This window comes from Clinocottus analis, unplaced genomic scaffold (genome assembly GCF_023055335.1).
Source record: "Clinocottus analis isolate CAN_PGR_092001 unplaced genomic scaffold, fCliAna1.0.p SCAF_25, whole genome shotgun sequence".
Lineage (NCBI taxonomy): Eukaryota > Metazoa > Chordata > Actinopteri > Perciformes > Cottidae > Clinocottus > Clinocottus analis.
Window position 1 is genome coordinate 2192654 of NW_027175987.1, and position 17059 is coordinate 2209712.

At 42.7% G+C, this 17059-nt stretch overlaps 1 protein-coding gene across 2 annotated transcripts; it reads right to left on the bottom strand.

The window, feature by feature from the left end:
• Positions 1 to 351: 351 nt before the first annotated feature.
• ssbp3b (single stranded DNA binding protein 3b) lies at positions 352 to 16369 on the bottom strand. 2 transcript variants are annotated; one of them, XM_068591237.1, is made up of 18 exons: positions 16179 to 16369; positions 15304 to 15376; positions 15102 to 15163; positions 14928 to 15012; positions 6637 to 6726; positions 5420 to 5494; positions 5118 to 5180; positions 4946 to 5009; positions 4312 to 4385; positions 4008 to 4072; positions 3862 to 3910; positions 3553 to 3588; positions 3389 to 3443; positions 3233 to 3297; positions 2374 to 2452; positions 2203 to 2231; positions 1987 to 2088; positions 352 to 1762 (listed from the first exon to the last, which is right to left on the bottom strand). In XM_068591237.1, the coding sequence occupies exons 1-18, from the start codon at positions 16232 to 16234 to the stop codon at positions 1733 to 1735; spliced, it is 1152 nt and encodes a 383-aa protein (XP_068447338.1). In that variant the 5' UTR covers positions 16235 to 16369; the 3' UTR covers positions 352 to 1732. The 2 variants fall into 2 exon arrangements, with proteins under 2 accessions (XP_068447338.1, XP_068447339.1); XM_068591238.1 differs by lacking the exon at positions 5420 to 5494.
• Between the last annotated feature and the right edge of the window lie 690 nt (positions 16370 to 17059).

A 17059-nucleotide genomic window follows, 5' to 3' on the forward strand; every position in this document is an offset into this window, starting at 1 on the left:
ACGTGGGCTGGTGATGCCGGTGCGAGCTGCTGCAGTCAAAGCAGAAGAGATGTGACTGTAATGTCAGCTGCTAGCTGTTGGACAATTATACTTTTGCATCTGTATTTTCCCTCCCACACCTGCCACGACAATGATCTATCCCTCCGGGTCCATACAATGAAAAACATCATTCTGTATGGCGTTTTTTTTTTTTTTTTAAATGCGTTGCATATGTGTAACTTAAGCGTCCATTAAACATCACCGGTCATGTCCACAGCTTCAGTGGCATAATTCTAGTTACTCCTAAATGTGATATGAATCCTCGTTTCAGGCACAATAAAAACAAAGACATGTCGTTAAGTTATTGTAAAATTATATTAACAAGCAATCTTTCCTCAATTTGAAATAAAAAAATATCAGCAAATAAAGGCAACATAGGACAGATGTATATAATGCGTAATGTTCACAGGAAAAAGAAGAAAAAAAAAATTCTCATCACATTTACAAGACTGCTGCTAAGTTTATAATGATGCCTACTAGAATTGGTTTAGAAAGCTTTGACTAACTGAATAACTTGGGGCAATATATGTAGTCAAAGATTGTATCAAAATATAAAAAAAATGTGGGCGGGGGAAAAAGGGGCAGGACGAGGGGGACGACCAATGACACAAGAGGGAAGTGTGAACAACCAATACGTATGAGAGATTAAAATGGGCCGCTCATTCATAGCCAGTTCATCATAATCAACCAAACTGGAGATAGCACAAAAGGCTACGACGATGGAGAGCACAGAGTGTTAAGCACAGACAGGTAAAGAGATATACACCACATCTTAAAGCAGGTGTCCACATAGAGAAGAGCAGCACTAGGTAGTATGTTGTACACAGATTCTCAGCATTCATGCACTCACTTCGTATGCCGAAGCCTGGTTTTCCCATGACGGAACGCGGCTGTTTGAATAATTAAAAAAAAAACAAAAAACAGCCAAGAGCGCAGAATCGCACCGCTGTCAAGAATAAGAGACGGGAACTGATCAAACGGGATCAATCGGACACTGTAAGAACCATCTGAGCACTCGCATACCGTGAAAGGTCGTCACAATAAAAGCCGTAATCTTTCAAGTCTTTTCCCCGATACAAACCTCTTTAAATAGAAGGGTGGGCATTGGGTAGGATAGTACATTATTCATAAAAGTGGCCACAGAGTAAAAGGCAAATTCTGAGTACCATGTCAAACTGTGACACAGTACGCATGGCGAGAAGTAAAATGACAAGACAAAGACGTTCCAAGCTCACAATGCATATGCACACTCTCCAGTGTTTTAAGTGACAAAAGCAGAGAAATTTCCTGCACATCTTGCACCACAAAGCAATAATTAAAAAGTACAAGAGGTAAACTTCAACCATTATTTTTTTTCCTCTCTCACTCTCTCTTCGCTCTAGGGTTGAGGGGGCCGAGAGGCTTATGGGGGCTCTGCAAAGAACATAAAACGTGTCATGTATGCATTTCAGTAGCTGGTTTTGTCACACTTGGGGCTGTGATAAATGGAGAAATTGTCCTTCATTTTGAGCAAGGAGCAGTAGTCGCCAGCCATTTAGATTTTTTTTTTTTTCTCCGATCAGCATTCTGGCGTTAGCGTGGAACCAAAATGGCGCCTGTCCCTGATTCGGTGCTGATGTGTTTGGCCGTGTCCTATAGTGAGTTCAGATCCTCGGAATGATGGCAAATAATGTTGGGTAGGGTGGAGGGGAGGTCACACACTCATGGTCATGGTTGGAGAGTACTGTGGAGGCACAGATAGAAGAAGAGAGGATTAAAACACACGCACATACCTTTTTCCTACCGAGCTCCTCTTGGTCAGACACGCAGCCAGCTCTTCGCGCTGCTACTGAAGTCACTGATGCTAATATGCCGTGACGGTGGCTTTTCTGTGTGGTCAACGGGCGCTTTATCTCTGGCCTCAAAGTACTATTACAGCCTGCGACATTGGCAAGAAGGGAGACTCACGTTCTCGCTCTGAAAAGAGTGGAGGAAGTTTCCACTCAGCTCGCCGTCATCCCTCGGGGTCCCGGGAGGATTGCTAATGCCACTTAAATTGTTTGGAGAATTCTGGAAATAAAGTGTTCACAACATTTTACTTTTTTTTTCTTTATAACATTTTCACTTTATTCATGATTAAGCTTTAAATGCAAAAACAAGTCTCTGCATGGTTACACCATTTACCTTGTTCATTCCATCCAAATCACCAGAGCCTAAGAATGAAACAATATGAAAAACAATGTTTGTATTCTATGACCATAAGAAAGGAGACAAACTATATTCTCAAATCCCTTTAATGCTCCCAGAACATTTGTGTCGTGGTAGAAAGTGTATTTTTGCAGCCTGCGGTGTTACCTAGTGACCCGTTCATGTGGTGTGGTTCCATCCCAGCCATGGCTCCCAGGGGTCCGTCAGAGCCGGGGCCCATCGGGAACTGGAGGGGAAACAGGGCAGCACGGACTCACTAACCACGTCTCCACAACACCCAACAAGGTTCAACATGAAAGTGGCTTAAAAGACGCATTTCCGCTTCTGTGAACTTCAACTGAAAGTACCGCATTCAGATCATTTCCGTGTCAAAAGAGATTGAAACATAAGCCTACCGTATTAAATAACACACAGATGGAACCAGTAGAACAAGTGTATTGGTTTTGTCTCTAAAAAATTGTTTCTCTACATTCCTGGATGGATAGAGAAACTATCCCATGTGCTTTTCATGCAGGCCAGCTCTGTTTGTGTGATCAAGGAAGTGGAATTTGCGTAAGAAACCATTAAAAAAAACATACAAATGTAATTAATTAATTAAAATATTCTACAACTGAGAAATACTGGACATCATCTTTAAAAAAACTACAACTAATTTCAACAGCGGTAAGTAGGGGCTCAGGTTGACGTGTGTATTGATCCGTCTGAAAGCTACTAGATCCAACATCCTATATGTAACAGTGAGAAAGATACAAGACCACATCATATAATGCAATATGTGGAACATTACTGAGTACAATTTCATTTCAAACCACGTTCAGTAACTTCATTTAGCACAAAAAAACAAAGATGGTCTTTCTGCCCTTTTGAACTTCAGTGATGACAAAAATGGAGAATAATTTAGGGTTTAGTTAAGGCACAAGCTTTTCCTACACCTCAGCTTGATCTGTCAACCACTTTCTTTACCGAGTAATGACCTCCATTACGTTCACAGAAAGAGAGAACTTACATTATTTCGGTTGCCGGGTCCAGTGTTGATCATGGTGTACAAATTATCACCAGAGTTGTTTGAGTCTGGAAAAAGTGCAATTATAGATATTAGTGGCACTGGATAGCTCATGAAAAAGGGAAATGGTGAACAGTTTGGGGTCAAGGAAGCACTAACCTGCAGGGCTGGGCATGATGGGAGTTCCCGGGGGGCCCCCTCCCCCAGATGCACCCTATGGAGAATGAGTCAAAAGACAGAAATTAAGAAACGAAAGAGCAATTATAAATTTGACATAATTGTGTAATGTATGTGTAAGTCAAGATGCCGGGATGTGTTCTCACCCCGTATGCACCAGGAGAGGGTGATGAGTAAGGCATCTGAAACCAAAAACACAAACATTACAGACCAGAAACGGGTGAGTGCAAACCCTTTTCGGTACCTCAAAATGTCATCATTCATCATTTGATCATCCTAATACTATTACGGCAGTCTGTCCAACTGTCTGTGGAAACCGTGACACATAATACTACAATTACATCCCAGTCTGGAACCGTGGAGCACATTATACCTCTGCAGAGAGGAAATCTGACTGCAATCTGAACCAGCATTTTTTCTGGGTGTAAAGTGTGCGTTTGTGCTTTAGTACTCACAGAGTTGGCATTGTTGGGATTGGGCCATGGCCGACCAGTGCCCGGGCCCCTACATGGTAAATAAATGAATACATTTTAGTGAGATGATGCAATGAGGTTAAAAGACATGTTTAAAAATATATATACACGTTTTAAAAAGGGCTCACATGTTCACTCCTGGCATACCGGGACCCATGGTGTTGTGTGGAGGCCTCATCCCGCCACCAAAGTTCTGAGACACAAACAAAAATCCATCTGTGAACACTTATTCTAAAACACAGTGTTCAGTATGAGAGAAAGAAATCCATGCAAACCACTGATACCATAAAAATAACTTTGGTTTGGATTTGGTTGGTACAACATTTACAAAAATGTACAAATGAGTTTACAAGCCAGTCTTGTACAGAACACCAATGTCTGTGGTCATCAAGGCAGTGGTGATATTAGTCTATGCTAAGTACAATAACCTACCTGAGGGCCGGGCCCCATTGGTCCCATGCCTCGAGGGCCGCTCATTCTCTGCATTGGCCCCAAGTTAGGATGGCCTGGAGGGAAACGGGTAATTTATATGAAGCGATAAGCCAGGAAACTATTTCTAGTAGTAGTTTAAGTGAATAATAACATTTTTACAGCACTTTAAGACAATACTAGACAATCACTTCAGCATATACCTGATAATAAAACATACAAATAAATAATAATAGACAATATAGTAGTACAATACAATGATAAAAACAAACAAGAATCAAACAAAAAAAAAGTCTAAAATCAGGCATTAAAAAAGGTTTTAAGCACAAATAAAAAAAAAAAAAGGTAATGTCAGAGCCAAGGGACCCTGATGGCAAAGGTCCAGTCACCATTAGTCACCAGCCTTCAGGGACAACTAACGACTGTGGACTTCAGAGGTTAGGACTTGGAGCATCGGGGGTCAAAGGCGCAGTAATAGAACTAGGGGCCAGGCCAACATGAACCTCAAGAGTTGTTAAACTAATCCTCAAATTCATCTCAATTTAACTGAAAAACCAAGGAAGGGAGGCAAGAATTGGGGTGACATGGAGTCTGCGTTTGGTCTTAGTTAAAATGCAAACGCAGCACTGAGTCGCACCTTGTGGCCGTGTTGGGTCCATGTTGGGCAGCATGGGATGAGGACCTGGTCCTCCGCCTGGTGGCTGCCGGGGATGACAAAGACTCAGTGACACTTTTAAATGTGTGTTACGTGATCTGCATCCATTGTGTGTGTGTGTGTGTGTGTGTCTGTGTGTGTCTGTGCGTGTTACCTGGTTGGACATCCTGATGGGGGGACCTCTTGGGCCTCCAGCGAAGCGAGGCGACATGAAGGACTACAACAGAAACAAAAACGCTCCATGTGATTTAAATAAAGAAACAGCTCTCAAAATGTAGGACTGAATCATTTCTTAATAGCTTGTTTGTGTGAACACTGAAAGCAGCATAAAGCATTAAGCCGAGACGAATGCCAAAGCATGAAGCATCAGCACTGAGAACCCGCGTTCCCAAATGACCGCAGACAGCAAAAACAGGAACAAAAAAAGGAGAGAGAAAGAGGGAGAGGGAGTGTTACCTGACTGTGAGGTCCCATCATACTGTTAGGGGGAGGGGCCTGAGGGTGAGGAGAGCCCTGGGGACCAGCAGGACCCTGTGGCGTTGCACAAATTAAGAGACGCAAGAAGGAAGACAGAGGAGGGAAAGAAGAAAGGATGGAGACAAAGAGAGAAAGGGGGAGCGAGAAACAGAAGTGGCAGAAGAGGGGCAGAGAGACAAGCAGGGTTACTGCAGGGCAGTGGACAGTCGGAGGGCAAGAACTAAAGTGTGGCACAAAAAAAAAAAAGTACAAAAATAAGATGCCCACTTCTATGTACAAAACACAGTAAAAGAGCAACGCAGCAGAGAGAAGCAAGCAAATGATTGAGCCTTGAATGGGGGGAGGGGGAACAGAGAGATGGAGTGGATGTGTGCTCTTTTGCCTGTCAGTCAAGTCATCAAGAAGCCTGCTGCATGCAGCATGTCATCAGTGCTAATTTCCTGGAATTAACAGTGTCAATTAAGCTCTATGCAATTAGCTGTATAACAACACAAAACACCGGCACTGTGTCGCTAATGTTGCTGATCTGACAGAGAGTGAGGGGTCTAATTGAGATCCCTCCAATGGATTCTGATATGGAAAGTATGAGTGAGAGTGTGTGCATGTATATATCAACGTCAAAATGTCTCTCCCGATATTAACATGATCGCATGAGTCACGTCTTTGTGGCTTCGAGTACATAATAAGCTGGTGGATATCCGCAGTTGATCTAGTTGAGGCAGAGCAGCATCGCAATTTTATGTCACCTCTTAGAGCCGGGTTCCATACAGTTGCCTGCCAAGAAATTATCCTCAGGAGATATTGATTTTCAGTAGGTGCTGCACCTTTCGATTTCTCCATTAGGGAAAATGGCCAGGCCACGCCTGCTTGTTTACAGCACTGGAGGAGCCCGAGCAGACAGAACGTCTATGATGTTTACTACAAGTTCACTGAGCAAAACAAAAAGACTAAAGCAGTATAGACACAGTGTTGAGACCTACAGCTTCACCAAGCGCAGACAGTATTTTAGAAAGCGGGAGTCCGCCGATGCGCAGCGAGAAAAAGAATCAGTTCATTGGATAATTTGTCCTATCCACACGATACCAATTTATGACAATTTTGATTATTCATTAAGAGGTGATTAATCAAATGTTGGGAGTCGATCTTAAAGTGTTCCTAGCAGTAAGAGACAACATCGGTGTGGGGAATTTGCTGACCTGGAAAAAGCCGGGTGGCATGGGTCCTCCTGGCATGCCCTCACCGGGGGGCATCCCTCCCATCACAGGACTGGGGGCTGCTGCTGCACTCTGGGAAAACAAAAAGATACACAATGTTGTCAGTACACGCATAGAACTTTAACACGCAGATGAAACGTTATTGCTGGAAATCGTATCTAATCCCTTCATGACCTCGGCACAGCTGTCAACAGGAAGAGCACCTCTGAGAAACTGAATATTCTAAAAAAGGTCCCTTTCACACCCACAGTGTAGCACTGTAATGATCATTCCTGCTAATGGGTGCAGGGATCACTATTCAGGGAAATCTGTAACGTCAATTTCCATGCCTCAAAGCCGAGTAACATTTCTGTGATAAAGCTGGTGCGGCCGTGTTGTGAATAAAAGCAGAAACACTGCAGGGACCAGCACTTAAACAATTACGTCTGACGAGAGACGCTTTCACAAGGGGCGACCAACCCAATCACAACACAACGCTGATAATCTATTTAAGTCCACAACTGACTTTACAGTTTAGCAGTGATGTCAAAGCTTTCCCTCGTCTCAAGAACACAAGCGCCACACAAAAAAACAGCATGTCAGCCGCCATATGCCTGAAAATAATAAAAGACCTTTTCCGCCAGTGTACACGGCCGTCTCTTTTTCTTCTTCTGTTCACTTTTATGGAGGTTGACTAGCCTATTTATTGAATCGTCGCCATCTGCTGGACTTCCCCTCACCCCATCTATTCCGGCACCGCCATGGCACGTGGGAAAGGGGCGCAAGATGGAATCGAGCCCGAAAGTAATGCCTGTGTGAATAGTGAACATCACCAGTGGCTCCTGAGAGGTTATTCCAGGGAACCAGGCGTCGAGCAGGCTAACCCGAGGTTTGGCGAAACCAGTTTGGCTGTCAATCTGAAAGGGTTATTGGGAGGATTTTGACCAGCCATATTAGAAGTTTTTGTTTGAACAAAATCTAACGCAGGGTCAACTAGTCTATAAAGAGAAAGAAATTCAACACGCAGTCTGTGGAGCCCGCATCATTTGCGGGTGGACTGTATGAAAGCAGCGTTAATGGGGTAATGAGGCTTCTGTACCCGGTTGATCCAGGATCCAGATAAGTATCAGTGGGATTCACTGAGTCAGTGGCTCTAAAGTGCTGCTACACAGCAGGGGCTCACTGGGCCGATATCCTGCTCAAACCGCAGCCCTAATTCGCTAATGTGCCATTTGCTTCGGTCACACGCTGCTAATTGACTGGGTTTTTCTTCCCTGTAGCTGAGGCAATCCGAGATGGGCTAATGTCTTCAGGCTGCGGGGCTTAGCTTCCAAAGAAACGCTTAAGATCGACAGAAGCTCCTTCAGTCCCATTTCTTAATGCGTAGCTCACTCTTGGTATATACTCTTGTACGCAAACAAGCAATGAATATTACAACGATGGTTGCACCAGCGCGCGTGTGCATACACACACAAACACACACTCTCCAGAGCTACAGACATCACTGGTCAATAGCCAACACACTCCCTGGTATTGACTGCAACTTCCCTAATTATATCTGCTCAGGCTGCCCCTGCAGGGTCACTGTGAAATACCTCAGCAGGGAGAGAAGTGAGGCCACAGAGAGAAGGCACATCTCATCAGGCCCCACCACCACCACCACCACCACCACTGAGATACGGGCACAGCCTGTAAATCCAGTTTCTTTACTGAAATATTCTGCTCTAACCGTGTGGGGGAAGACATTTTATGGAGATTTCAGTTGTTCCCGCAAAACCAAATTCGCACTTGCATGTACATCCTTCCCCATCTTGACCAGTTCACCCTCAACAACTCAGCCCAACTTTGGTTCGTCTCAGAATTTGGTCAATCTTGAGGAGGAAAACATTTGAATTAAGATTCAAAGTCAACTTAATCTTCAATGTTCTAGAAAAAAAAAAGTCACAACAGAAGCTTTAAGACCTGCAGTGACTCACTCAAATTCTGTTGAGCACTCACTTAAAACATAAAAATAGCTCAAATACCGAGAAAACTATAAAACTTCTCACAATGGTGTAAGCGGCATGTACATGTTTGGTGAACTGGATGGTTTGCGGTGCTTTTCACCAAAGACACAAGAAATAGTGCTTTCTCACAGATGACCATTTGTACCTTTTTAAAAAAAAAAGTTTTTAATGTATCACCTCAAGCACCCGCAGTCAAACACCACTTATTTTTAGTAAATCTGCAGGGAGACTCGGAACTGATAAAACCAAATGTAAATGTATTTCCAGCAAAAGATTCAAACACACACACACATACACACAGAATGCATGCATTAAAATAAATGTGCACACATACAGACAGGTCATAAAAAAAACACTCTAGAGGCAAATGATGAATCAGATTTGTCAAAATGTGCAGCTTTTAGTTAGATTTACCGATACTACCGCAATTATGCAGTTTTCCACATGATCCAATATGCACATATTTATTCTTTAGACTTCTTATCTTTGCCCAACATGAGGGTAGATTAATGCCGACGATCACATGACTAGCAACCACAGACCGTATACAAGAAGCAAGCGTAGTCACCATGACATCACTGCTTGGTTTGTCGAGTACGCTTTTGAAGACTGAGTTTAGCATATTGGCAGTTTTACCTCTTGAGAGTTTTTCCCTTTTCAATGCACAGAAGTAGGTACAGTTGTGAAGGGAATATCTACTCTGCTTTTAATATACAGTCCATTAATAGTATATATTTATTTAGAGCATCTCAATTATCCATTAAATCATCTGACCAAAATATTTAAAAGCATTTCCACCTTATTAGCATCAAAATACCATTAAATACAGTTTTTGTCATTTAATCTCATGTCAAAGTCAGCTCTATAATGGAATATATACTTAACAACTGTTAAGAGCAGCAGTGCATGAAGAAAGTACAACCACATCATCTGCATACTTAAAACACTACCTGTTTTGCAAGAATTTAACTGCCAAGACAAGTCCTCCACATGCAAGTAAAACAAGAGCGAAGTTAAGAGCCCGTCCCGCCCGACACTATTATCAACTTGGAAGGATTCACCCAGCAATTACTCCATCTCACCTGCATGGCCTGACAGGTTTACAAACACAAAAGAGCTACATTATAAATATTATGTTAGTTTTTATGAGAACGTTTATTTTATGATTCATTGAATCAAAAAGCATTTTAGAAGCACAAAGTGTAATTATTACTAAGATTTCTTTTTAACAGCAGTGATGGGCATAATGTTTCTTTGTCGTGCTCGCTTGCTTTTAAGTTTCTTTGTGAGGGTAACCAATCAGAACTCTATGAAACACGTTGGGAGAAATACTAGCTAGAGCTACAGGCTCATGGTTATCACCATTTTGTATGATTACATACTGCTTTATGGTTTCTGACACTAAAAGCACCAAGATCATACAGTCAGGGACAATGTAATAAGCCTGGGAGTAAATACTATGAATCCAACAATGACCTGGTTATATTAAAAAAAAAGGGAGGAGGACGTGATGTTGGGAGTCCGTGGGGACGCAGTAGTTATTTTAAGAATAATGACGTTTTCTAAGATTTTCCCCTTACGGTTCAGACAAGATCCTGGTAAAGATTAAAGTTATTCAGAAAGCGTCTTAGCCCTAAAGAGAGCCCATGCGGGGAACACTGTTACGAGGAGGAGACTTTTAAGAGGCTGAAGAGTTTCAAAGACAAAGCGGTCGGAGAAATAATAGTCTCCTAACGCTGAACAAGTTAATGAAACGCGACGGATAAGATCGGGCGAGGATAATGTTTGTGTGGATCTCATTAGAGATGCGCTCACGTCTCCCACAAAATGCAGAAATTAGAGGGATCACAAAACTAAAATATGTGGAAACTGGAGAAATGCAACAGTGTTTCGCTGGTTATTATCAATTTAAGTGCAAACAGACGTCTCTACTGGCCAGCAAAAATATTAAATAGATTAAATACAAAAATGATCAGCATGGTAAATAATAATCGTAAGCATATGAATATCAGAAAACAACTATAAACATGTGAAAGGGCTCCTCACCACCATGATTTAATCCATGCTTTATGTAAAGAAGAGTGTGTATCCTCTTTATTTTATTTGTATGTTGTAAAATAAAAAAATGGGCCAATAACTAACCTTAGGCATTTACCATTTCATGTTTCAAGTAAATTCCCTGTGACATAGTTTTATTGAATGCATTAATTGCAGCTCATTCTAAAGACGTGCATCCTCATTCTGATCGTATTTGAACAGCCCTTGAATTGCCACTTTTATGGGACATCAGTACTAAGTTCTTCATCTAAAAACGAAAGTGTGTTGTCATTAAGCAAAGAAAACATTCCTCGTGCAAATGGAGGAAAGGGTTGCTCTGTTCATTATAGATAAAGGTTGATCTACAGTGTCTAGTTTCATAGTAGAGTGTTATACGGTCATAGAGCCAAATTGTCTGGTCCCTTTACAGTGAAACAAACAGCAACGTGTTTTGTTCCTCTACCCTTAAGTAGCCTGTTCCTGGAATGAGGCCTGCAAAGAAATAATGAAGTAAAACAAAGCTGTTTTTAAAGGCACTGAGTCATAAAACAACGTCAACAATCTACGTAGCTCTGTTGGAGTCAGAAACTGAAAAGCAACGTGCACTGTTATGTTAAATCTTTATCATGTCTAACTAAAGTCCACAGCTGTGCTTGCTGGACTGTCCCAAATAGCCTGATGCTGCTTTCTCTTCGAAAACGAGCCACGTCTGTCCTCAGACTATCTGGTACAGGAAAGGGGCAGATGTCTCAGCACTGCCTCGGGCTATGAGGCTCTTGTCTGGGGCCTTCCATACAATTTCCCAGGGGACCTCTTTTAGTAGACTACCCCCCACCCTAACATGATTCAGCGTGTATGTGTGTGTACGTGTGTGTGTCTGTGGAGTTAGGAGCACATAAGCAATCCCAGCCAAACAAATTTCCCTTGGATTTTCGAATCACTGAAGGAGGTTACAAAAGGCCGGAGCGACAGCGGATGTGCTTGTGCGCTCTTTACAAAAACAAAGAGAGAGGGGGAGAGGGTAATGCAGAGGGGGAGAGAGAGAGAGAAGAGAGAAGGAAAGCGAGAGCAGCGTAAGGATGACCGAGAGGTTGACTAAGGCAACCATGGAAAAAAAAAAAAAAAAAAAAACACACACACACAATGGTGTACTCGGAGAGACACAAAAAGAAAAAATGTGAGATTTAAAAAGGGATGAAGAAGGGATTGATTTGGGATTTGGGAGGTTGTGCTGCATCACCGACCACCCAAATGTCAGCTCCTGACCTTGCACGCTCTTAACAGCCTCAGTTCTTCCACTGGAGCCAATGCTCAAAAGAAACCCGCTCCTATGTTTAGCTTGTAAATGTTTAACCATCAATCAACATCATAAAACCCGCTCCGAATTCTGACTGGATGCTCTTCCTCTTTCTGGTTACTTCTCGCAGGTCCCTTCCACTTCTCATATACCAGGGTGCCACTCCCCTTTTCCTTTTTCCAATCTGCCCCTCAGCTCCGTGACAGCCATCAATCAGCCGCTGACGCCATGGTGACGCCCCCTCCTCCCCTGGGGGAGCGTCCGTCAGGCCCAGTGTGAATACACCGGGGTTTTTACGAGCCCTGCTGGCTAACGGAGCAGCTATCACCTCCCCCACACCAAGACAAAGGCACAGGGTCCAAGAACTAGTACTGTCTACACGCCCCCCCCCCCCCCCCTCTCACACACACACTTGCCTGACCCCCAACATCCACAAATGAACACAAGGAGAAGGAACATCAGAGCGAAGGGCAACCACAAGATGTCGGGGAGAGCCAACCCGCACACAAACTCCCAAAGCTCCCGGCCACAGCAGCACACGGCCCAGACCAATGATTCCCTGACATGATTCCCAGCTCCCTTATTTGCTTAATGTTTTCCATGTTATGAAAATGGTCTCCGTCGAAACACAAGCTGCAATCTGACATCTTATTATGTGCCGTTCCAAAACCGGTCTGAGGGAAACAGCAAAAATAATAATCAGGGAAAAAAATCTGTTCAGCCGTTAATATTACTACACATCTATCTTCCCAAAACAGATGAAAGCTGGGACACTTTACAAGACCACCGAACCTAAGCAGGCAATCATAATCAATCAAAGAGAAATTACTATCAAGTAGGCTTTGTGAATTAAGGTTGGTTTTCCACCAAAAGGCCCTCCTTAGTCTGTATGTGTTAGAATAATAACAATTGAGGTTCCTGAAAAGGGCAGAGCCTCACCGTCGCCTCTCTCCTGCTCCCAGGTCACCTGCCCGATCAGGAGGCCTGTTACCCTGACAACCCTATCTGCCAGAGCAGGACCAACATCCCCGTTTAACCCCTTCCTGTCCTGATGCATCACCGAGCTACCTACAAAGTGAATCGTGTACCGGCCATCCCGAGAGGGCTTCTTAACCCCTGATGTCTTTCCTCGGTCGTGCTGACACATCAAAACCTGAATAGCACTTCTTTTTTTTTTTATCTAAATACGTCAGCTACATGATGAAACACATGGAAGGGAACCGCAGCAGCCACTGACCAGCCGGTTGCACTCTCTGATTCTCACGAGGCGTTTTTTGTTTTTTAAACGCTGACTCAAAGCTGGAAACAGTGAAGCACTTTCTCTAAAATGGCGTAATTATCAAGATGCAAAACACCCAAACTATGGAAATATGGAGATGCTATCATACACGGAGCAGCGCGCTGCCAAATGATGACTTGTCCAGAGCGATATTGAATAGATTTGGGATGAGAGGCCTCTACGGTTCTACAGTTTTAAATTGTTTTCCTCAATGCAGATATGTTGCATCTGTACTTAAAGCTACCACACATCAGGGCAGCAAACAATCCATGTCTGGGTTTCCATTAGTTTTCAGTGATGATCTAGTTAGTACAACAGACAGGAATCCTGCCACACACGGACAAATCCCTGTTTTCTTATGAAATATAACAACCATTGCTGCCCGAACACCAATAACTGAGTAGTCTGAGCACCAAAAACACAAACAGTAGCCTGCAATTTTGCCTTCTGCCACTGACATATCACAGCAAACTTTACCCGCTTTACTAATAATGTTAAATGGAGTCTTCAACGAGGTTAAATCACATCCACACTGTGAGCTACAGCTACAAACCTTAAACATTTTATTTCATGTTATGCGCAGCATTGCTTTAAAAGCGACAATGCTAGCAAAGTAAGCCAGTATTTGGCTCAGATATATGATTGAGTTCCCACTCATTGTTTTGACCCAGGCTTCTCATTCAGTATTAACCAACTCTCTCAACAATGCCAAACATGCATTTGATACAATTCCTACACGCTAGCCAATTTAACATTGTTTTAACAGTTCAAAAACAATTGAAGAAAGCAACGTAATGAAATGTCATTAAACCCGCCTGTGCGACCATAACCGAGAGGCTGAACGTAGCAAAGCCCTTTCAGATGGCAATGTAATTTGCTTTGGGGGAGCCCTGATTTACTTTCAGATAAAGATTTTCCGGGACATTTTACTTTGACTGTCATTTGTGTTTTCAATGACTGGAAAATGTGTAAGCGGTGTTTCATTTTTTCCAGGGCACATGGGAACCCTATGTATGTATGAAGCTCTCAGAAGTTGTGTGGAACAAACTGAAATTTGTTTCTGGTCTTCACAGCTGAGGCAGGGAGCTTGAGCGTGGCATGGATAAGGGGAGAGCGCTCGACAGGTCTGACTCAGGACATGCTGACATCAGCATCTTTTTCTTAGAAGCCCATAAAGCTCACCATTGGACGCATCATTCGACCCACCGACAGGGCAAGATGACCGATCGTAAATTCAGAAGAAGAAGAAAAAAAAAAAGATAGTTCTGAATTGCATTCGGTAGTTAAATACAGCTATAACGTTGCAGAGGGACAAAATGACGTACATCTCTAAAATAAAAAAATAGGGGCAAAAGCAGAAATTAGACCGTAACGACTTCTGGGTGAATCATGACCTTTCAACAAGCTAAAAGGGATCACAATAACCTGAAGAAGTATCACCGTTGAAGGCAAGTGTGGGAGATTTGGTCAGGACTTGAGTGTTGACAAACAGAGATTGTGAGCACTTTGCTCCGTTAGCTCCAACGAAAGAAAAAAAAAAGATTCTGACTCATTGCACACCCAGGCCGGAGGCACATTATTTACACCGCTTCTTAGCCTTGAGAGCAGACTTGCTGTCTTCTTTATCAGAAGACAGAGCAATATGTGCAACAGTTCCCATGTAAGATCTACTCACGTAATCATGGAAGGCTTTCGCTTCGCTGGAGTGGTCACATGTCTCTCTCCTCTCTGGTGCAGCACAATACAAGTCCCAGAATACACTGTGGACAAGACAGGTCATGAAGCAAGCAAAACCACACAAATAACCCCTGGACATGTTAACAGGGAAACGGAGAATACTATCACTTACCACCACCAGGAATGTAGGAATCCAGGGGGCTCTCCAAGTGTTATGTTTTTCTCCCATCGAATCTAGTATAAGGGGGATTTCAATAATCATCCAATTAAAAATATTTAAATATATTGTGCAAAGTCATCTACATAAATGTTTACTCTTTTTTTTTTTTTTAAATGGACATTATAGTTGAACTTTCCCCCTTAATGTTACATACCTCTGATAAAAAGGTCTGTGCAGACTTCTGAGCTCCTATGTGCAACAAATACTCGTAGACGTACAAAGCCAACCTGTGTGGGGGAAGGAAAAAAAACAACCTAATGTTAGGTTTCATTTAACAAAATATTACCAACTGGCAGAAAAGTAAACGTCAAAGAAGCAGATTCAATCTTCTCCAACGGCCACACTGAGTGACTGGAGTCGGGCACAGGCCCTCTGAACAATGGCTGCCAAGTAGCCTATGCCAAAAAAAATTAAATGGGGGGGACTGTGTAACCAAGCCGAAACCTGGGGACGATTCACTGCAAAGAGAAGATTAAAAGAAAGTGATAAAGCAAGGCAGAGTAATTTAACATCGTGTGGTGAAACGTTAAAAAAATAAATTAAAACACACACAACCACCAGCCTGCAGTGTATTAGCTAGGGCACAGTATCCTGGTGGCACTGATGGGGCTGAGGGGAAATACAACGGAGCCTCTCCGAAAAGCGCAACAGAGAAAACAATGTACTGTGTCGCGAGACGATGTTATTGTTTTCTCGTGTCCGCGCTCGCGACTGAATAACCGCACGAAATACATGAAGAAGAAAAAAACCACAACCAAACTGAACTCGGAATCGTTGGGTGAAGGTGTGAAAAGACAGCAACACACACACACACACACCACACACACACACATATTAAAAAAAAAAAAAAAAAAAAGCTGAAACACAGCTCAGGGGAGGAATGGCGAGCAGACAAGGCGGTTCATTCAATTCAATTCTCGGTAGGAGGAAATCGTCTCTCGCTCGCCCGTCCAGCGAACAACAGAGAGCAAGAAGGGAACAACTTACGAGGCAAAAAAATAACACAATAATAAACCTTTGTACGCTTACTTTTCTCGTGCTTGGCCGTCCGACGGCACCGGGGTGCCTTTGCCTTTGGGAAACATTGTTTTGTGTGGGAGGACGACCGCCTTCTCTTTCTTTTCTTTTTTTTCTCGCTATTTCATCTGTCAGATCATCGCGGCCGCGACCCTCTCACACTCCAACCGCACTCCGCCTCAACCCGACGACTCAACCGAGCCTTGTCCTAGGGGGGGTGGAAGAGGCGGGGCCAGCTCTGAGTGACGCGGACGACAGCCAACGAGAGCTCGGGCTCGTGTTAAGGTTGGCTTGACGTGCTCCTTTAGTTTACTGTTTCGACGTTGATATCGAGCTTTCCAGGTTATATCGATGTGATTTAATGGAGATTATTTAATTATTTAATTGTAACCAAAAGCTTTCATTGTTAATTACTTAGTATGGTAATTTCACAAAAATTGAATTCCACGATCAAATTAATTGATATGTAGGAGAGTGTATAATCTAAGAATTATGTATAATTTAAAATAGTTATAATATATGAGCTCCAAAATCTGGAACCGTGAAAATGTTTATTGTGTTTTCTTTACCAGTTGATTTGAGGTGAAAGGCATAGTTTATATTTAGTTTGACCCTCCATAGTAATTAGTTAACCAATAGAATTAACTATATAAGATAAAGTCAGTCAATAGCTCCACATAACAATGGTTCGTATATTAATATATTGTGTAGACTTTTAGGTTAATTAACTAACAGCAACGAAGAAGAAAAACAGTTTGGTTTGATCAATTCTGTGTCACCAAAAACTGTGATAATCTGTAATAAAATAATTGTGTTCTCTTAAATAACACAATGTATATGCCTATGATTGCCTATATAGAAAATACATACATAAATACACGTTCCTCAGGGTT

Coding starts and splice junctions, on each gene's coding strand:
- ssbp3b (XM_068591237.1), bottom strand. CDS start 16,234: ATGTTTCCCAAAGGCAAAGGCACCCCGGTGCCGTCGGACGGCCAAGCA. Junction 3,911..4,007: donor GGTATGCCAGGAGTGAACAT/GTGAGCCCTTTT, acceptor TTTACCATGTAG/GGGCCCGGGCACTGGTCGGC. Junction 2,089..2,202: donor ATTTGGATGGAATGAACAAG/GTAAATGGTGTA, acceptor CTTTATTTCCAG/AATTCTCCAAACAATTTAAG.